The sequence below is a fragment of the Coregonus clupeaformis genome, chromosome 23 (genome assembly GCF_020615455.1).
Source record: "Coregonus clupeaformis isolate EN_2021a chromosome 23, ASM2061545v1, whole genome shotgun sequence".
NCBI classification, from domain to species: domain Eukaryota; kingdom Metazoa; phylum Chordata; class Actinopteri; order Salmoniformes; family Salmonidae; genus Coregonus; species Coregonus clupeaformis.
In genome coordinates, this window is record NC_059214.1 from 26,764,242 (window position 1) to 26,786,672 (window position 22,431).

Genomic DNA, 22,431 nt, shown 5'->3' on the forward strand with positions numbered 1-22,431 from the left:
AAAGAGTAATGGACAATGTAGTATTAATCTGGGAAAGCTGGCGTACTGTACCCCCTTGTGGGAGATTTTACGTTCCCAGAAATGCTAACTACAGTAGGGCAGCAGGCAGCGTATGTTTGTGGAACAAGTGCTCTTGTGACTCTCCACGGCACGCTTGAAATGGTCCCTGGGGTCCCCTGCAATGTCTGTGTTCAACTCAGCACTTCTGCAAACTCAGGCAATCTTCTGCCATTCACATTCATCATCGGAGATGCCTCTGATATTTTGTGACAACCGCTCAGAAAGGCAAGGAAAAGCCTTCCATATGGATCCATCAGGTTTAAATGAAGGGGGCTTGACCTCCGTTGCTACAGTGTAGCCGATCCCTAGAGGTGCAATTCTGTCAGGGAGTTCACATGGAATTATATTCAGCATGTAGGCTGCTGTACTTCTTGTCAGATGGAGCACTTGTTGCCCCCTCTGCGTGTGAAGGCTTGTTAGCAGAGTGCTGATGTCAGTAGTACTGTATGATAAAGGGAGCGATTTAGACCTACACTTTGCTGCCCTCTAACTCACTCCCAAAAGAATGCATTTCATTCTGTATGTGTTGCCAGACTGACTTGACTTGAAAATATTTGACATGTCGACTCTACAGTGATCTGTCCATTGGCCAGGTTGTCACTGTCCACTTCCTTAGTCTCTCTGTCTCTGTGTTGCAGACCCTGTTTGGACCGTAATGACCGCACGCTTCCGGTTGCCTGCTGGCAGATCTTACAATGTCCGGGCGTCGGAGCTGGCACGCGACAGCCAGCACACGGAGGTGGTCTGCAACATACTTCTCTTGGACAACACCGTCCAAGCCTTCAAAGTTAACGTAAGTATCACAACAAACTCTAGTATATTCATGTTTATGTACAGTATGTTCCTGATCCACTGTAATGTGCTGTTAACCATGTCGAAAGCACTAAATGGCCATGTCCCAGAGTAGTGCACTATTGCAGCCCTACTCTACACACAAACTCTGGCTCTCCAATTATCGAACACTGTCCTCTTGCAGCGGTAGATCTTTCAAGGCTATTTTGGCGCCAAGATTCTGCAACTCTCCCCTATAAGATATCCAGGACTGTTAGATCACAACATGTTGTTAATCTAAGATGAAAATGTCCACAAGCTGCAGGGTGGAGGAGGATGGGGATTTAGGCCAGGGCTGCAGCCCTTGCTCCTCTCACCATGAAATGCCTGACATTCCTACTCACAGAGGAGCCTCTCCAAGTGCTGCCCATTCAAGTACATACTAGCTCACTGACGGCGTCTTTCTAGCTACACATACGCACCACACACTGGGTGCCAATCAGGGACAGTAAATCATAGTGTTCAGTGTCTTGATTGCAACACCAGTGTTTTCCCTCCCGATAGGGAGCAGTCACTGCTGCTGCTAGGTTATTTGATCGTGGGGCAGCCAGCCACAGAGAATGTTCGCCACGGGACATTTGTTTTTTTCTCTCCATGTTGTCATTGTTTAGAAAGAGGAAAAGCCTTCCTCCATGAAACATAGCAGGGTTAATTGAGCGTGTTGAGATGGCCACACAATCATATTTCAGGTCAGGGGGAATATAAAAGTGGCTGCACAAAGTCACAAACTGTCCCCACATGTTATATAATAGTTATTATGGAACTTCTGAATAATGAGGGGGGTATGAACGGGATAGTAAGGAAGGGCCTGAGTGATTGTTGGTGTCAGACAGGTCAAAGTAAATATTCTCATTCCTGGTTGTCTGGACAGGTGTGAGGTGGGGAGAAGTAGGGTTTATGCTTGACTATGCGCTCATACATGCATAGTGAGGTGCTTTATGGACAAGCTTAAAACGGTGTGAGAGCATGGTGTTGTGTATGGGGTGTGAGTGTATGTGATGCTGGACAATTTGTGTCCTGTGTGTGTTTGTGTTAGTGTGTGTGTGTGTAAAGCTGTGTGTGTAGCCCCATGCCCTATCTTCAGCCCCTGGCCTCCCACTATAGAACTCCCCTCCCAGGGTACCACTCAGAGAGACTCCTCTCCCTGCCTGCCTCCTTCTCTCCCTGCCTGCCTGTATCCAGGGGTTAAAGTTCTCAGTCACTGCAACGGATTTCCGTCCTATGGATTCTGGAGTTTGTTGTTTGTTGTTTTTGAGATCAGTGTAGATCTGCAATAAAAATGCTGATTTGGAGATGACAGCCTGATACAGAAGCGTGTCTGTTCTACTAAATAAATTCCTAAATAAATGTTTTCTCAAATATTGTGTATGTATTACGTTGTGTGCACTGAACTGACATGCATGATTGTTGCTGACACTCCGATGTTCAGATGAAGGGAATGAAATAGTCTAATGCCCACCACCGCGGTGCACAACTCAAACTGGTGTGTAGCTGCTGGCAAAGTCATTCAAAGCCTATACTTTATCGCTCAGGATGTCATTTTCTGTACTACTATTTTTGCCATGTAATGTTATTAAATCAAAATCAGACAACCTCATAGTAGAATAGTTTACCTATTTACCTAATGGGCTTGTGTTCTATGGGAGAGAAATATTCATCTTGAGGCGCATTTGAGTTGCAAGAGCCATAGGGAGGGAAACATGTATTCTGACAAGCTGTCAATGCACAACAATTCTTAATGCAATCGCGGGGAAAAACACTTTTGAAAGCAGTTTTGGCCTTTGTTAAAAGGGAAAAAATGTTATGAAATAAATAAAAAACAAGGGGTATTAGAAGTGGTGCAAACAATTAAATTGATGGAACCCCCAATCTATCAGCAATATTAAAGCGTTCCATTGCTACCATGCATATTTCTCTACTCCTACAATTGCGCTCGGCCTCGTAAAAAAAAAAATGCAGTTACAGCTGGAGTTTCAAGCATGGTTTAGGTGCAGCTGTGCGTCAGAGCTCTTAAAGGGGAAATGGCATCTTAAAAGGGCAATTTACATACTTTGTAATAGAAACCAAAAAATGTAATTTTTGAGATAATCATTTTAAATAATAATGAATAATAATAATAACAATCAGGATGTTGTGTCCAATGGGATAAATGCAGATGGACAAAGCCCATGCTTCAGCCTCTGTATTTATAGCCACTAATGCATCAGTTGGGCTACAGGTGAAAATGCTTATTGCTGATTGCACATTTGATAATATAGACCATGCATAGGCTAAATGCATGGTCCAATATATTAGAATAATTTTTACATAATTTTGCCAATGTGATATTGGGCTTATTTCTGGAGGTGGTGTCAGCAGATGGTGTTATTTTCATTCATTTTGGAGTAGCATGTCTTTTTAAAAGGTCACCAGAACTGAGCTTCTCAGTCCTTCTACATAAACATTCTCCCAGGGAGGTCCCCGGACCCCCTAAGCAAGGGGACTGGAATTGGTCAAACTCAGTTTCATTGGATAGTTTGGGATTTTGGCAATTATTTTTTATATATCTGCGTCGAGTATGAAGGAAGTTAGAGGTAGTTTTGCCAGTCTACAGGACTTCCAGTCATTGCACTAACGCTAGTTAGCAACTTCCTTCCAACTGCACGCAGAGACATAAAAATGGTATCCACAAGCAATGTTCCCTCCTATTTAATTTTTTTCCAGCACTGAGAAAATGTCAGGTCTGCTGAGCGTAAACTAAAACGTTGTGAAAATTCTGTGCAACTTCCTCTGCGCGTTTACTGTGAACACTGACATGCTGACCACACCGCCCGTGTTGCATGCGCGAGCATTGCAAGATCAATTTACACATCTTTAATCATTTCATCCAAACTGGTCGCTCATGTCAACGAGCGTATTCGTAGCCAGGCGCTAAAATATAACTTTGTTCTATTTTTGACACTTGATGCGCTGCAAGTCCTGCCTCTCCCATCTTCTCATTGGTTTTTAGGAGCATATACCCACGTGGGTGATTGAAAGATGAACTGAGGTCTACACTCCAGTCCAGTTGGTGATGGAATGCGCCTTAAAGTTGGTTGCCAACCGCCATATAAAGTCCACAGAAGAAGAAGACCGAAGGAGGAGAGATTACTAAAAACTAACTAGGTTTCCCTTTTATCTGTGTATTAGTTGTCGGAGTAGAGAACACACAATTTTGTGTAACTCAAAATGGGTCAGAATTCTACAAAGATCCAGAAAAAAAGGACCTTGTGCATTTCAGGTAAAATAACAACCCAATGTTTATATTAGCTAGCAACAAACAGCAAGCTAGCTAAACATCCATTAATGTTTCATGTATTTCGACCTGTCCCCAAATTAATATAGTTGGTTCAGAGTAGGGCTGTGGCGGTCACGAAATTTCGTCAGCCTGTGATTGTCAAGCAAATAACTGTCGGTCTCACGGTAATTGACCGCTAATTAACATAAAGGGGTTCCACACATGCAAGCTGCTGATGCGTGCCTTTGAAATATCTACATTTTAAAAGTCTAAAGTGTAATAAATCAATTTAATTGCATGTACACCATCACAATAAATCCATTATTTATTTTAGGCAGGTCTTTCCTATGAAACATTATAATATGAAGAAGTGCCATTATTTTATATTATATGATTTTATAGTGAGAATTTAATTGAACTTCGCTGAATAAAATTGAAAGGATATTTTTCTGAGCTAGTGCGCACATGGAACGGTTATTCTGTGTTCAGCTTAAAAAGTGATAATTTGAAACAGATTATATGCTTGATTTTGAGTTATTTGGCAACTTTAGTTGTGAATGATACAAACCTTAGAATGTCTTATGAAATCAAAACATACATGGGCTGCATGATTCCACTATATTGATGATGTAAAAGAAAATGGGGGGAAAAGGCATACACCATTTCTTGTCGCAGTGTAATTGCCTATATGTGTGAAATTAGTTTTGATTTAAAATGGCCAATTATCAGCTGGGCAGGCTAAACACCACCATCACCATTATATAATGATTAAACTGTTATGATTTAGCAGACACAATTTTGTTTATGGCCTTTTATTTATATTTTTTACTGAGGGCAAAAAAAAGCAGCATGGTGACATCAGCATTGCGACAAATAGTGCATGTAGACTACTTAGGCTTACAAATAGGAATTTTTGTAATTTTCTATTTTTTCGTTTTAAAGGGGGTTGGTTATGAAGTTCATGTGAAAAAATATGAATAAAAACACTGAAATAGTAATACATGTAAAGCAAAAGCACACGTGAAGAATAAATAAGACTTCTAATTATGTTTTTTTTTAAAGCACAACAGAAAATAATAAAACTATTGCGCTAAAAGTTTAAGCTGCCTGTTGCCTATAATGGCTATTGTTTCAGTCCACTATCATAGGCTATAGCACTCGCCAACGTTAGGCTATAAGGTTCCGATTTAAGAAACACCAGCATGTTTACTTTTTTGGGCTTCAGTGAAGACCGGAGAGAGGTAACTATGTTCCCTGCCGTGCTGAACACCCTCTCTGACGCAGTGCTGGTAGCGCAAATGCACATATACTTTTTAGCAAGCAGAGCCAATAAAGGAAAACAAGAGTGGTTATCCCGCCACCATGACAGGGGGTCAGCAGATGTGTCCGTTTCCTTCTCTTCCATATAGCGAGTCATCTCGGTGTCGGCAAGCACTCTCAAGGGTACCGGGGTGGAGCTTTCAGGGCCAGTTTCTTCTCTAAGAAGATCACCAAGATTCATATTTTTAGCCGGGGGCTGTGCACAGTCATCTCCAGCTGTACAGCTGGTGCCGCCTCCGTCTACTTCCCCGAGTGCCAACATCTCCTGAAGAAGGGCATCTTTCGTGCCATCCAAGCCATCTCCCACATGGCCTTTGTACCGGGGGTCAAGTAGGCAGGCCTTTGACAAAAGTCCCTGTAGTGCTGGTGCTTTGTACTTGTCCTGCAATACACTGCCCATCTTCTTTTTTATATTTTTCGTTAGCTCGGAGTCGTTGGGTTAGGGAGAGGGAATCTGTCCCGTTAAAAGTCATAAAATGGGCTTGACTGATGACACTGTCACATAGTTCTCCCCAGATAGGATATCAGTGAAGTCGGCCACAGGCTTCAGTGCGGCATTGACCGATTGCAGAACATTGATGACCTGCCATGACGGATCGAAATGCTTGTGTTCTCGATCGTCAATCAATACCCGTCGTATGGCCGGGACCTGCTCAAAAACTATTTTGACCATTTGTTGTTTGGTCCCCCAACGTGTGTTACAATCCTGCGGGATGAAAGATAATAACGTTTATGAAATGCAAGGGAATTCGATGGGCATATAATTCGATTTATATACAATTTATTAATCTAGGACCAACATCTTGATAACTAAATTGTAGCTTGTATTTGATTTAAAAAGCCTACAATTGATAGAATGAAATGTGCACATCATTCGATTGATATACAGTACCAGTCAAAAGTTTGGACACACCTACTCATTCCAGGGTCTTTCTTTATTTTTTACAGTTTTCTACATTGTAGAATAATAGTGAAGACATCAAAACTATGAAATAACACATATGGAATCATGTAGTGACCAAAAAAGTGTTAAACAAATCAAAATATATTTTATATTTGAGATTCTTCAAATAGCCAACCTTTGCCTTGATGACAGCTTTACACACTCTTGGCATTCTCTCAACCAGCTTCACCTGGAATGCTTTTCCAACAGGATTGAAGTAGTTCCCACATATGCTGAGCACTTGTTGGCTGCTTTTCCTTCACTCTGCGGTCCGACTCATCCCAAACCATCTCAATTGGGTTGAGGTCAGGGGATTGTGGAGGCCAGGTCATCTGATGCAACACCCCATCACTCTCCTTCTTGGTAAAATAGTCTGGAGGTGTGTTGGGTCATTGTCCAGTTGAAAAACAAATGATAGTCCCACTAAGCCCAAACCAGATGGGATGGCGTATCACTGCAGAATGCTGTGGTAGCCATGCTGGTTAAGTGTGCCTTGAATTCTAAATAAATCACAGACTTTGTCACCAGCAAAGCACCACCACACCATAACACCACCTCCTCCATGCTTTACAGTGAGAAATACACATGCGTAGATCATCCGCTCACCCACACCGCGTCTCACAAAGACACGGCGGTTGGAACCAAACATTTCCAATTTGGACTCCAGACCAAAGGACAACTTTCTACCGGTCTAATGTCCATTGCTCATGTTTCTTGGCCCAAGCAAGTCTCTTCTTCTTATTGGTGTCCTTAAGTAGTGGTTTCTTTGCAGCAATTCAACCATGAAGGCCTGATTCACACAGTCTCCTCTGAACAGTTGATGTTGAGATGTGTCTGTTACTTGAACTCTGTGAAGCATTTATTTGGGCTGCAATTTCTGAGGCTGGTAACTCTGGGTCTTCCTTTCCTGTGGCGGTCCTCATGAGAGCCAGATTCATCATAGCGCTTGATGGTTTTTGCGACTGCACTTGAAGAAACTTTCAAAGTTCTTGAAATGTTCCGTATTGACTGACCTTCATGTCTTAAAGTAATGGTGGACTGTCGTTTTTCATTGCTTATTTGAGCTGTTCTTGCCATAATATGGACTTGATCTTTTACCAAATAGGGCTATCTTCTGTATACCTTGTCACAACACAACTGATTGGCTCAAACGCATTAAGAAGGAAATAAATTCCACAAATGAACTTTTAAAAAGGCACACCTATTAATTGAAATTTATTCCAGGTGACTGAAGCTGGTTGAGAGAATACCAAGAGTGTGCAAAGCTGTCATCAAGGCAAAGGGTGGCTATTTGAAGAATCTCAAATATAAAATATATTTTGATTTGTTTAACAGCCTTTTGGTTACTACATGATTCGATATGTGTTATTTCATAGTTTTGATGTCTTTGCTATTATTCCACAATGTAAAAATAAAGAAAAACCCTTGAATTAGTAGGTTTGTCCAAACTTTTGACTGGTAGTGTGTATTGAAGGCATATTAATAGGACTAAAATCTTGATAATGAAATTGTAGCTCGTATTTGATTTGAATACCCAAAAATTTATTGAATGCAATGGAATTTAATACTGAATATGAACTAATTAAGATTACGCACTCACCAGTATGAGCATGTGCTGGGGCATCACAAGATCCTCCTGTGCTTTGTGGAGGTTTCTCGTCTTCTACCAGCTCGTGGAGAAGGTGCTGGCGAGTGTCCTAAGGAGCCCCAAGGCCGGGTTGTGCGGTCTTTCTGACTTGCAACACCTTTTGTGTCAGCCAGATGCAGGTTGTGTCCATAGCAGTTAAGCCATGGCCAACCCAACTGCCTCTCCACGGCCACAATGTTTGCCCCGTTGTCAGTTGTGATGCAGGACACTTTCTTCTCATCCAATGCCCACTCTGCCAACACCGACCGGAGAGCTTCACTCAGGTTGTCTGCAGTATGGTTCTCTGGCATATAGGTCGTCTCAAGACGATGAGACATGAGAGACCAATCACTAGATATGTAGTGAACAGTCAGGCTCATGTATGGGGTCATGTTTATGCTAGACCACATATCTGTTGTGAGAGAGAAGTTGGGTATGTCTTTGAGTTCTTGGATAATTTTTCCCCTCACTTTCTTATACATATTGGGAACAGCCGTTCGTGAAAAGAATGCTCTCGATGGTAACTCTTACCTATTGTCCATTTCCTGCATTCATTCTTTAAATGATTGCTATTCAACTGTATGAGAAGGAACCATCTCCCTTACCAAGTAGAGAGTCACATGGTCAGTTATTCTCTGCCGTTTGTTGCTGTCTCGTTTGTATTTCTCCACTCGTGGGAACGCCTGCGCAACACTCAGCTGCCCCTTGCCACATGTTTTGCCGCCACCTGTTGAATCTGGTGTGGTAGAGGTTCCTCTTAGTTCATCAAATTTTGCAGGGTGGTTAATTCGAAGGTGGCTTCTCAGATTCAAGGTGTTTACGTGTTTATCAAATGTTTTCTTCTCGCATATTCGGCAAATGGCTTCATCCAGGTTTATTAGCCGACCTCTCGTATTTGACTTGAATCCAAAATGCGCCCAAATGGCTGCAGTTGTTTTTAGCTTTGAAACAATATCCATGACAGTGTTTTATAATCAGTTTCCACCTATTACTGACAAACTGGGCCTGATGGGACCGCTCAGATCTTCCACTCTTTTCTCTCCGTATGGGAAGGTGAGGTTAAATCAAGTTGTCAACATTTTTAAAAAATGTTAGTTTCTGCTATTGCTATCTCAGCAGATTATTCAAATTCAATCATGAAGTGTTTGATTTTCGATTGCATTTGCATTGATGTCAGAGTGATTAGAAGGACAATCGAGTGCTGAGTACCAGGCCATTAGTGACTTGATGGCTGTTAGCAAGTGCACAGTTTTAGAGTAGCCTAGTTACCGTGAATCAACGGTCATGTGGAATTTGACTGCGGTCATGACTCGTGACTGCTGGTGTGGCGGTAATACGGTCACCGTAACAGCCTTAGTTCAGAGTTTGTTTTGATATTTCAACCTGCGTGTCCTGATCGCGTCTGGTGTGGATGGACAAAATCAACATGCGGACACATGCGCGTGCCCGGTTTAGTCAGCATGTGAGGCTGTAACCGTTTTAAGTTACAGTTTTAAGTGGCCAAGTAGGATACTGTGGCTATTTGATCATAATGTAGGCCTACCAAAGTGGCCTACCATCAAAATCTATGAAGAAAATGCATATCATAACATTTTAACATGGAAATAGCTGTTCTATCATTCAGCTTACAGTAGCAGCCAATGTGTGGTGTTCAATGTAGGCCTACATTCCATGAAAAAAAAAAAAAACATACAGGGCTTGACATTAACCTGTTTATCCACTTGTCCTTCAGACAAGGAAGTGACTGAAAATGTTTGATGCAAAAAAACACTTGATATTCCCATACCATTATTAGAGAATCAGACAAATTTGAATACTTAGCTTATTCAAGACGTCTCAAAATCCAACACTGCCCCTTTAAGACACAAAATAAAGCTCTTTACCTGACTTGCTTTTCAAAGATGGCTAGAAATGCACACGTTTTGTGCTCTTGTTGGACGCAACCACTCCCCCATTGTTGACTAGAAATTAGCTATAACTGGGCTAATAACGCACTAAATAGTAAATAATATGAACAAATGTGCACGTGGCTACATGCAGCTCTCGCTTTGATCTCAAAATATGCGAATCTATTCGCGACCGCTGATACTGTAGCCTAAACACAGTCAAGTTCAAAGTGAATGGCACAGATCCATATATGGTAATGGCTATTTGCATATAGGCCTACTGCAGCTCTGATTGGTTATGGGGCACCGGTCTGTGTAGAGTACGGGCCTGAGTCACGCCTATCAATGCAATAGAATCCTACTCCAATGCGCTTTGCCTACAAGAAAATCTCTTGCAAAGTTAGATTTGCATTCGTTTTGTTATGGTATGTTACATTGAAAGTGGCTAATATTGCATTGATTTGATCACAATTCCCACAGTAGAGCGAAATGTTGATAGTGTTAACTAAAGGGGAAAACTCTAGAAAGCTGAGTGAAGTTCAATCTAGTGCTTCTCTGCGCGGTTCTGCAGCTTAGAGGGAATGTTGTCCTGGAGTTCATCTGACTGGGGAAGTAGTTAAAGGGCCTCATTGCCAAAATCCCAAACTAATTATAATTTTCCCTTAAAAGCATGATGGTCATTACTTTTTTACATGAAAGGAGGTTAACTTGGCCCCAGACAATTGATCTGAGATCGACAACTGATCTGATTAATGTATCTGTTTTCTGCTGCTCCTGGACAAGCTGCCTCATGTCTTTCCACATTTCCCTCATTCCTCCATGCTTAGGCTCTAGCAGTGCCCCAAGCCTTGCTAGAGATCCATCTAGCTCTATCTCTTATGATTGCAACCATGTACAGTATGTTTAAATGTAAATACTATATTAATGTGTGTTTATGTTCATACATACTTGTTTTCTCATACACATAGACATTCGTGCATTGACACCACATTTACTTTAGAGATCTCTTCCATTCAGACCCCCGGCCTGTATTGACCCTAACATTCCCCCCCTCCTCTCTCGCTAGTCCAGTCCCCACCATCTCAGGCACTGGCTCAAAGATAGAAGTGTGAAGATTGAAGAAGATCAGCACAAAGACTGGTTGTTTGGCCCTGCCTGCCGAGTCGTCAATCACCCACTCTCTCGCTTTCTCTCTTGCTCTCTCCCCACCCCCCAGGCTTCGGTGGGGATCTCAGAATAGGCCCATTGCCATTCTCCTCCACAGATGGGCTAGCCCTCTAGTCAAGTTCTCTCTCCAGTTGCCTCCCAGATAACTGAAGTATCTTTCAAGACATGTGTTAATCTAACTTTCCCATTCATTCTAATTACCTCAAAGAGAAAGTGTCCACCCAGTCTTAAGATGATAACTTGCTGACATTTCTTGTCTCAATGTTGTTAACTAGCATGCAATGAGAAGATAAGGGTTGTGTGTAAATGAACACCTCCTTCCCCATGCTTCAGAGTGCTGTCCTGTCAACGTGTGTGTGTGTGTGTGTGCTTGTGTGTCCCTGCCACCATTTAAATAATACATAGCTTTTGCCTCTTGCACTGACTGCATTTGCACATTTGGCCTGAGGCTTTTAGAAAGCCAGCGAAGAGGAGACTGCAGCCTGAGAGCTTGCTAGAGTAACGCCACAGAAAGGTCCCGCATCCAGTCAGAACAACCACTTCAGACAGCCAGGGAGCAGCAAATAACACACACACTCTAGCTCTGGTGGGGACAACTGCTGAGGAGGGACACACAAATAATGTCAGAAGTAAAGCATTGGAATAGATTAGGAAATGTCAGATTACAAGCTTCACTCTGGAAGAATGTGAGCTGGCTGAAAATTATTTTAGTGATGTGAAACATGCCATTATCTCATTAAGGCTCCAAAAACGACAGACCTCTACTCTCGGCAGTGTGTACCTTTTTTTAAAGGGTAACCGTCAACAACAGATTGGTAAAATCATGTTTTGTCTTGGCGCAACTAGCCTACCGCTGAACATTTTACGTTTTCTGTAAGCCTGTGAGAGACCATTTCCACGGTGCCTAGCCTATTGGTTGTAAAGCACAACAACCACACAGTTAATTGGTCTCATACTACACCCCAAGCAATGAGTCAGCTGTGTGAATGTTGAATTCCATGCTGCTCCAGTACCCAAGCTATATGTCACAGACACATCCCCCAGGGTGACGTGGACTCCTCTGTGGAGATGGAGTGTGACTCTGTTTGCCCTCCATGCGACGTCTGGCTCCGGCTCCCCATGCATAACTAAACCAGTGTTCTGTTCTCAGCAGAGACATCTGATTGGCCCACTGGCGAGGGTACCAGGGCATAGGCCCCGAGAGGATCCTAGACTGTCAGGTCGCACTCCTCACCTCTGCTGCTCCTCTCCTCTTTTCCTTCCTCCTTTTCCTTCTTCTCCCACTACACCCTCTATTATTCAGCATCTCCATATTAACTCTCATTTGAGCGCTAGAAGCAACGGCAGCATTATCATTCTTGGGAATTTGAAGAGCTCCTTGTTTGGCTTGTTTTCCGTCTAGATTAGAACATGAGAGGAGTAGAGATGCTCAGTAAGGGTCGACGGGTTCACATACCAGTACTCTTTAGAGAAAGTATATTGTACCATGATTTATCGTCACTTACTTAAAGGCCCAGTGCAGTCAAAATTCTGTTTTTTTTCTGTGTTTTATATGATATTGTACAACAGCTGATAAAACGAACACTGTAAAACTCATCAGTGTTCTTTCCTGATAGTTGCTAGTTGAAAATACAATCTACACAAGACATTCTAATCAGCAGGTTTGCATGGGCGGGATTTTCTGCTTTCCATTGTGACACACCATACGGTAAATTGGTTAATAGACCAATAAGATAGCGTTCCAAACCTCTGCCTATAAATGCTAGTTTTCTGTTTTCCACACTCAGACCACTCCCAGACAGTCCCTTGCAAAATTCTTGCTTGAGAAAATGTTTTGTGCTAAATAGCTATTTTTGCCCATTTTATTTATCACAGTAATGTACTTAAATGTACTTAATTGTTACCCAGAAATGATTTGATGTTGATATAAAAACGGCTGCATTGGGCCTTTTAAATAAAAGGTTGGATAAATGAAATATTAAAGGGGACTACAAAAAGTTACCATCACTCTGTTGTATTTGTCTCACTCTCATTCAAATCACTTGATTATATTGACCTAGTGGTTTAAAAAGCTGACCCCCAGCTCACAGGGACCTACTAATCCCGCAGAGGCTAACACAGCAGGCGTCTGTGCCAGCCAGAGGGAGAGAAAGAGGGATCTCCCCCTGGTGTCCTCTAGCCAGGGGTTGAGGCTAAATGTAGTGGACACGGGGCGAGGCTGTGTCAGCTCATAATTGACAGTCAACAGCCCAGAGCTGCCAGTCTGCTGCCTGGAACTGGGGACTGGGGCTGTGACATGGACCCAACTGAGACTCTGCAGTCTCTCAGCTGAGACTGCAGCTCCATGTCAACACCATCACCATCCACTCATTGGCACAGCACTGCTTTGAGTCATAGGGGAGGCAGGGGGGGGAGAGAGCAGAAGGGAGACAAGTGGTTGTCACTGTGCCTAATGGGACTGAGCCATGGGAGACAGACAGTGCTAGGTAGCAGCCACTTCGGCCTTGCTGCCATGGAGACTTGTGGCATGGGGATTTAGCTTGGAGACTCGAACACACACAAATCAGAGATGCTTCCCATGAGTAATTCTCTCTTTCTCTCTCCCTCTCTCCCCCTCTACAGAAGCACGACCAGGGTCAGGTCTTACTGGATGTAGTGTTTAAACACCTGGAGCTGACAGAGCGGGACTACTTCGGCCTGCATCTGGCTGACGACTCCTCAGACAGCCCGGTAGGTGCCAAGGTCAGACTTTATGATAAAACAACTTCAGTCAACACTATCACTCTCATTACATACGGTCTCCAAGTGTCACTGAGTGTAGCTTTTTCTGCTCTCACCTAAGTGTAACTACAGTGAGGGGAAAAAAGTATTTGATCCCCTGCTGATTCTGTACGTTTGCCCACTGACAAAGACATGATCAGTCTATAATTTTAATGGTAGGTTTATATGAACAGTGAGGGACAGAATAACAACAAAAAATCCAGAAAAAACACATGTCAAAAATGTTTTGGTGGCAAAACCCTTGTTGGCAATCACAGAGGTCAGACGTTTCTTGTAGTGGGCCACCAGGTTTGTACACATCTCAGGAGGGATTTTGTTCCACTCCTCTTTGCAAATCTTCTCCAAGTCATTAAGGTTTTGAGGCTGACGTTTGGCAACTCGAACCTTCAGCTCCCTCCACAGATTTTCTATGGGATTAAGGTCTGGAGACTGGCTAGGCCACTCCAGGACCTTCATGTGCTTCTTCTTGAGCCACTCCTTTGTTGCCTTGGCCGTGTGTTTTGGGTCATTGTCATGCTGGAATACCCATTCACGACCCATTTTCAATGCCCTGGCTGAGGGAAGGAGGTTCTCACCCAAGATTTGACTGTACATGGCCCCGTCCATCGTCCCTTTGATGCGGTGAAATTGTCCTGTCCCCTTAGCAGAAAAACACCCCAAAGCATAATGTTTCCACCTCCATGTTTGACGGTGGGGATGGTGTTCTTGGGGTCATAGGCAGCATTCCTCCTCCTCCAAACATAGCGAGTTGAGTTGATGCCAAAGAGCTCCATTTTGGTCTCATCTGACCACAACACTTTCACACAGTTCTCCTCTGAATCATTCAGATGTTCATTGGCAAACTTCAGACGGGCCTGTATATGTGCTTTCTTGAGCAGGGGGACCTTGCGGGCGCTGCAGGATTTCAGTCTTTCATGGCGTAGTGTGTTACCAATTGTTTTCTTGGTGTCTATGGTCCCAGCTGCCTTGAGATCATTGACAAGATCCTCCCATGTAGTTCTGGGCTGATTCCTCAACGTTCTCATGATCATTGCTGCTCCACGAGGTGAGATCTTGCATGGAGCCCCAGGCCGAGGGAGATTGACATTTATTTTGTGTTTCTTCCATTCGCGAATAATCGCACCAACTGTTGTCACCTTCTCATCAAGCTGCTTGGCGATGGTCTTGTAACCCATTCCAGCCTTGTGTAGGTCTAAAATCTTGTCCCTGACATCCTTGGAGAGCTCTTTGTTCTTGGCCATGGTGGAGAGTTTGGAATCTGATTGATTGCTTCTGTGGACAGGTGTCTTTTATACAGGTAACAAACTGCGATTAGGAGCACTCCCTTTAAGAGTGTGCTCCTAATCTCAGCTCGTTACCTGTATAAAAGACACCTGGGAGCCAGAAATCTTTCTGATTGAGAGGGGGTCAAATACTTATTTCCCTCACTGTATCTGTGGCTTTTGCATATCTAGTAGTGTAACAGTCATGGGTAAATTTAGTCTGTAGACTATTGTGTTGGAGAGGGATTAATAGGGATAAGATAGGGAGGGTTGGAGTGAGTCAATGTTATGTTTAGAACCACTTCTTCTACATAATCCATTCTACAATCCATCTGTTAGCCTAAGTCATGTTGGAGGCCTGTATGCTAATGGAACAAATTGCATGCCACTACACACTATACTACACCACAGCTTGCTGCTCAATGACCCACACTGATGCAGTGTTAAGATCGATACGAGTTGTGTTGACACAGTCCTCATCACCATCACCCCTCCTTAAGTGTTGTGTACTGTCAATTTGTACTTAGCTAGTAGCTAGCTACAGATCAACACGGCCCTGCCTGCATTTACCTTCTGGAAATCAGAGAGGTGGGTAGAGATAAAGTGAGAGGTGAAGGGGGCTGACTGGTGAATAATTGAGAGTGAGCAGGGTTGCTGAGGAACTGTTATCGTGTCATTGAGTTTCTCCTCATCTATATTTTACAGAGGTGGCTGGATCCAAACAAACCCATCAGGAAGCAGTTAAAAAGTAGGTGAACATTCAATCTACCGCTCAGAAATTGATGGATTAACAGGGAAGTGGTTGTTTTAAAGCGGAAATACAATCATCTGTCTCATTTTACATTTACAGGGGGATCGCCTCATAATCTGAGTTTCAGAGTGAAGTTCTTTGTGACAGACCCTAATAAACTTCAGGAAGAGTACACTAGGTAAGGATACTAATAAAGAGTACACTAGGTAAGGTCCCTAATAAAGAGTGCACTGGGTAAGGTCCCTAATAAAGAGTACACTAGATAAGGACAACCTGCCATTTCATGCCCATATAAGGAGACTAATTACCCGGGTAACTGTTAAACTCTAGGCCAGTATTACACTAACCAAAGCCCTAAGCCGCTAATCGTACTAATGGGGATGAATAGATTAAACTTGTTAGATGGAATAGGTCCGGCAGGGTTTAAGAGCTCGCTACCAGTTAGTTTAAGACTAGAATCAGCATGGTAGGTAGATTAGCCAATAATGGACAAGTTGCACTGATGGCAGCCTTGCACACAGCTAGTCATAAATAGGGGAGTGGCATGCCATGGAGGCTGCTTGCCCCTATTGCAGGGGATTCCATACATGGTCAATAGAAACAGAGTTACAGTCTGGATACTCCAGTGTTGTTTAATCAATTTATGCACTCAAGCATTTCCTTGCTCAACCAGCCTTATCAAGTGAGTGCACCACTTTGTAGATCTAAGATACAGAGAGGCATGGATCTGTTTTGGATGTGCACTATTGATTCCAGACACCACACAACAATGCTGTTGAGCACTCACACTATGATGAGATTAATTCAGTATTAGTTATGCACAACACAGTACATAGGCTACACGTTAAGTCATAGAAATGTAGCTTAAGCAATAAGCATCAGAGAAGCTCCATGTGAGTGGGTCCTGTCCAGTCGCTCTATTCTGCTGTACTGTAGATTATGTCCAAATGTTCATAATCACAGAGACATCCGTATCACATTGTTGGTGTAACTGCTCTCCTTATTCCACTAGGTACCAGTATTTCCTCCAGCTCAAACAGGACATCCTGACAGGAAGGTGAGTTATAATAATAAATAATAATATAATACGCCATTTAGCAGACGCTTTTATCCAAAGCGACTTACAGTCATGCGTGCATACATTTTTGTGTATGGGTGGTCGCGGGGATCGAACCCACTACCTTGGCGTTACAAGCGCCGTGCCTGAGCTGGTAGAGCACGGACACTCACACACTGCTCTAGCACACTCACACACTGCTCTAGTGACCTTACACGGATTCTACCGGCCCAGCACTTTGACACACTACTCTAATAGTAGCTGCCATTGATAAAAGCTCTAGTTTTCCTATTGATCCAAATGAATCAGTGTCATGACTTGTGTGTTTGTGAATTGTGGCCCACAGATTGCCCTGCCCGCACAACACTGCCGCGCTCCTGGCGTCCTACTCTGTTCAATGTAAGTTCCAATCCCCAGGCGTGCTGCCAGAGATACACACGCAAAACAGGGATATGTAGCTACTGGTAGTTAGTTAATCCATTTGATCTCTGTTGCGCCATACGAGGCTGCACAGTGTATGGCCACTAGGCGACTCAAATGCTTTTAGTGTGAGAGGACTAGGAAGATGTGTGTTGAAAGCTTTTAGCTGAGGGTCAGTGTACTCAGCAGGACTTTCCAATAGTCACTCGTTGTGTGCTGCCACATAGCATAACGTTTTCCGACGTCAAATCAAATGTAGTATTTAATTATCTCGCCCAATAAAAAAAGCAGTTTGCAGCGGATCCTGTAATTAGCCATAACCCTCTCTCTTTATGCCCCTGACGTTAGTGGAACATGGATAGCTGTGTATGGAACACTGTGCTAATATCTTTTTCTTTTTTTTGCATTATTTGAGCTTGTTTGAGAAGTGTTTTATTTTATTTTATTTTTTTATATATTTTTGGGGGGTGAAGGGTTCAGATCACAGACGGGCAATAATGTTCAAAAAGTACATATGTAAAGAAGAAAAAAAACAATAGAGAAAAAAAATACAAATATGATTTGTCCTGTCATTTTTTCAAGGCCTACCTTCAAACTCAGTGCCTCTTTGCTTGACATCATGGGAAAATCTAAAAAAAATCTGCCAAGACCTCAGAAAAGAAAATGTAGACCTCCACAAGTCTGGTTCATCCTTGGGAGCAATTTCCAAACGCCTGAAGGTACCACGTTCATCTGTACAAACAATAGTACACAAGTATAAATACCATGGGACCACGCAGCCGTCATACCGCTCAGGAAGGAGACGCGTTCTGTCTCCTAGAGATGAACGTACTTTGGTGCAAAAAGTGCAAATCAATCCCAGAACAACAGCATAGGACCTTGTGAAGATGCTGTAGGAAACAGGTACAAAAGTATCTATATCCACAGCAAAATGAGTCCTATATCGACATAACCTGAAAGGCCGCTCAGCAAGGAAGAAGCCACTGCTCCAAAACCGCCATAAAAAAGCCAGACTACGGTTTGCAACTGCACATGGGGACATCGTACTTTTGGATAGAATTTGGAATTGTCAGAATACTTTCAAATGTATTAATTTCCATGTCGGCTCTATGCCTGAAAATGCCCTTCTCTGAAGCAAAGGATCCCAATTTCAAACTCTCAAAAAAAGTGTTTAAAATAAATAAACTGGCAACAATTGATATTAACTGGGGAAAAAAGGATTGTATGTAGTTTCTTGCAATAGCCCTCTGTGACTTTAAATAATATTTATTTTAAAACTTTGCTTCCGAAAAGATGTGTCTGGAGATTTGGGTTACTCCGTCAGATTTATCTAAAATCCTAAATTATTAGGAATGTGCAGGGTCACCTATACCATAAGGACCCTTTATTAATGTCCTCATTATATGTAGTTCAACAAGACCACTCATGGTCTGTAAAGTTCTCTGCTTTTGATATATTTAAACAAACAATATTGGAATCACCATGGTCACAACCATAAACTGTCAACTCCATCTGCCTGATAGATTAAAATAGAAGATTAATTAGGTTTTAGAGTCATAAAGCAACTGAGGAAAAACTAAATTGCTACTGTGTATACCACTTGAATGAAGAAATTTTCAATTTTTGTCAACTTCATAAAACATCAAAAGATCTGATAATATGGTTATGTTTTTATTGGGGATTTTCAAATGAATCATTTTCTATATTTTACAAATGTTTGTATTGGACTTTTATTTTTAGAGGCAAAAATAGGTCTGTTGAGTATCTGTCAGCTCTGTCAGTGGCTTGTCTACTCCGTCACTGATGGCTAACCCCCTTAAGATCAATTTATTTTGTCAATATTCCCCCCAAAACATTTAATCACTGTTCTGCAACATATGCTTAAACAATTTAAGTGTTTGCTGTGCTAGACCTAAGGGATAATGTTGGCTTTATAAATGTTGTTTTATGTTCTAAATCTAAAGAAAAACATGCCAAAATGCTAATGAAATTAGCCCTGGAGAATTTAATAGTACTATAAAACAAAGCAAAAATAAGTTTAGAGATTTGTATTACATATTTGAATATTCTAATGTTAGACTTAAACAATCAAGGCCTTTAAACACTTGTTGGACAATAATTGTAAAAACGAAATGCCTTTTATTGGGTCTGAGAGTTTACAGAAATCCAGTTGGTTGCATTTTATTAAAATAAAAAAATAGGTTGTTCCTTTACATGGTGTGATAGCTGATACTTTGGTCTATCAAAATGTATATTTCAAATGTTGTTAATAGTAAGACAAATATTTCAGATTTACCCGTCTTTCAAGTATCCCTGAGCTCTAAAACAGCCAAATGTTCTCTCATCCTCATGACAAAATGTATAAAATAGCATGAGTTTATCTATAAAACTGCACATTTCCTCTACACTGACCTTGCGGGGGCCCCACGAAACTGCGCTACGCCACTGCAGTACATAGAATACTATGTAGCAGAGTACTGCTGCTGCACAGCCTTGAACAGACATGTCCGGAATACTGTAGCACAATAGAGCCTTTTCAGCTCAGCTCAACTCCTCATGGGAAAGAATAGCCGAGTGGCACAGCAGCTCAACTCAGTTACCAACATGCTAACTAATATACTACATGTTAGCATAGCCTAGCATAGTGAAGCCTAGCCTAGTGATCCACAGCTAGCACCGAGCCACATCCTCCCATTGTAGTGGGCGGTAAGCCTGTGGAGTGTAGCTTGCCAACCTGTGTCATCCGATTGACCTTAATAATGACTCCTGACAGATTGGAGGGGGTTAGGGGTCTGTACCTCCATTGTCTGTCCCATCTCCACTGCACTGAGGGATTTGAACTGCACCTCCAACATATAACACAACCAACCCGTGTCCATATCCAGACTCTTACTTCGGCCTATATTAGTTCAATGTCTCTACCCATGAGAAGGATTTCATGCTATTGTAGCCATGGGGATAGGGGTATGAAACATGATGGAATGCTGCTGGTAATTCGGTTAGTTTTGCAAAATCGGTGAGGCGGATCAAATTCGATCAAGAAATGCACTCTGCTGAAAGCTCTGGCATTAGTGCTGTGTAGATATTTCTTTGCATACTGCTGCAGCATAAATCCATAGGCAATTGACCGTTTAGTTTGAGTGTTGTGGTTCTTTTTTCTTTCTGATTTATAACTGTGTTTTGAATTTATCTGTTTGTCAATGATAGTCATGAGCCAGTGGTTAAGGGCTCCATTCATATGAATTGAGGCCGGGTCATACACGACCACAAGCTAATGGATCTGAAGTACTTAGCTTCTCAAAGGCTTCTCAACCACTTGTCTCTTTCATTAATAGACATCATAACCAGGCTTTTGATTGAGGTTCTTGTCTTCTATTCATTACTACATTGATTGGTAATGGTTTGTCTTTCAAATGCAATATAGGCCTAATATTTTCTGTGTCATATAGGGAGTCGACTTGACCGTGTCTACTATTTAATTTATTTGACTCTCTCTGCGTTGTGTAGCTGAGCTGGGAGACTACAGTGACTCGGAGCATGCTCCTGGTTACCTCTCAGAGTTCTGCTTCATCCCCAACCCGCCCCAAGGCTTCGACAAGGAGGTCACCAAACACCACCAACAGCACAGGTAGGGGCCCATCTTCACAAGACATGCACACACTCTTTCTGTCCCAGGAAACAAAAGATGGCGCCGACAGACACGGTCGCCCTGTTTCTAGCTCCTAGCCAACTTGGCAGTATTTCGTTTTTTTTATTTGCTTAGAACATTTCTAGTACTATTACCTACATCCGAAAATAACTTATGTCTACTGCTGTACAACATTTTGATTGTGTGCTTGTTTGACATTTACTGCATTGATTGATAGGAACTAGGAACATAAGCCTTTCGCTGCACCCGCCCTAACACCTGCTAAACTGTGTACGCGACCAATACAATTTTGGTTTGATTTTGATGTTCATACAGAGCTGTATACTCATGGTTTTATTGAGTGATTTTCCAAGGAAAAGCGTGGTCTCACTGTACTGCTCCGTTTTCTGTGAATGGGTTACGTGCTGTGGAGTTTGAGGCACCTTCCCTCTCTCATGCATTTCTCTCTCTTCCTCCTCAGTGGCCTGTCTCCTGCCCAGTCAGAGTTTAATTACCTGAACACAGCAAGGACTCTGGAGCTGTACGGAGTGGAATTGCACTATGCAAGGGTAAGGCTGCTCCCCTGTGTGTTTGTGTATGTGTACGTGTGTGTGTGTGTCACTGCTACGGTAGAAAATGCACTTTTCATAGCAGCACTGATACCAATGTTTCATACAGCTGTGCCCTAGCTCTAGAAAAGCCAGTGCTTTCTAACCCAGCAGGTATAAATGGGTAGAGGCAGAGTGAAGGTTGAAACATGCACGTACAATAGTATATCATTCTAATGTACAGTCTGCGTGTTCCTCTGGCCCCAGACACCAGGGCCTTATGAAGCTTTTAATGCTTTTAATGCTTTGTATTCCTGTAATTAAAAAGTGGTCAGATGATGCAGATGCTAAGCTACAGGACTGTTTTGTTAGCACAGACTGGAACATGTTCCGGGATTCTTCAGATAGCATTGAGGAGTACACCCCAACCAGAAGTCATGGATTACAGGCAACATCCGCACTGAGCTAAAGGGTAGAGCTGCCGCTTTCAAGGAGCGGGACTCTAACCCGGACGCTTATAAGAAATCCCGCTATGGCCTCCGACAAACCATCAAACAGGCAAAGAGTCAATACAGGACTAAGATTGAATCGTACTACACCGGCTCTGACACTCGTCGGATGTGGCAGGGCTTGAAAACTATTACAGACTACAAAGGGAAGCACAGCCGCGAGCTGCCCAGTGACACAAGCCTACCAGACGAGCTAAACCACTTCTATGCTCGCTTCGAGGCAAGCAACACCGAAGCATGCATGAGAGCACCAGCTGTTCCGGATGACTATGTGATCACGCTCTCCGTAGCCGATGTGAGTAAGACTTTTAAGCAGGTCAACATTCACAAGGCCGCAGGGCCAGACGGATTACCAGGACGTGTACTCCGAGCATGTGCTGACCAA

The 22,431-nt window shown here is 42.7% G+C and overlaps 1 protein-coding gene across 3 annotated transcripts in view; it reads left to right on the forward strand.

Annotated features, from left to right (window-relative positions):
* LOC121536692 (tyrosine-protein phosphatase non-receptor type 4-like) overlaps positions 1 to 22,431 on the forward strand; it is a 91,574-nt gene that overhangs the window by 30,892 nt on the left and 38,251 nt on the right. For 2 of the 3 annotated variants that reach the window (XM_041844135.2, XM_041844134.2), the window contains 8 exons: positions 699 to 853; positions 13,713 to 13,832; positions 15,839 to 15,881; positions 15,984 to 16,062; positions 16,897 to 16,941; positions 17,288 to 17,340; positions 20,869 to 20,989; positions 21,471 to 21,558. In XM_041844135.2, coding sequence (XP_041700069.2) covers positions 716 to 853; positions 13,713 to 13,832; positions 15,839 to 15,881; positions 15,984 to 16,062; positions 16,897 to 16,941; positions 17,288 to 17,340; positions 20,869 to 20,989; positions 21,471 to 21,558 — 687 coding nt within the window. In that variant the 5' untranslated portion in view covers positions 699 to 715. The remainder of the gene's footprint in view (positions 1 to 698; positions 854 to 13,712; positions 13,833 to 15,838; positions 15,882 to 15,983; positions 16,063 to 16,896; positions 16,942 to 17,287; positions 17,341 to 20,868; positions 20,990 to 21,470; positions 21,559 to 22,431) is intronic. The other variant, XM_041844136.2, reaches the window with a different exon arrangement.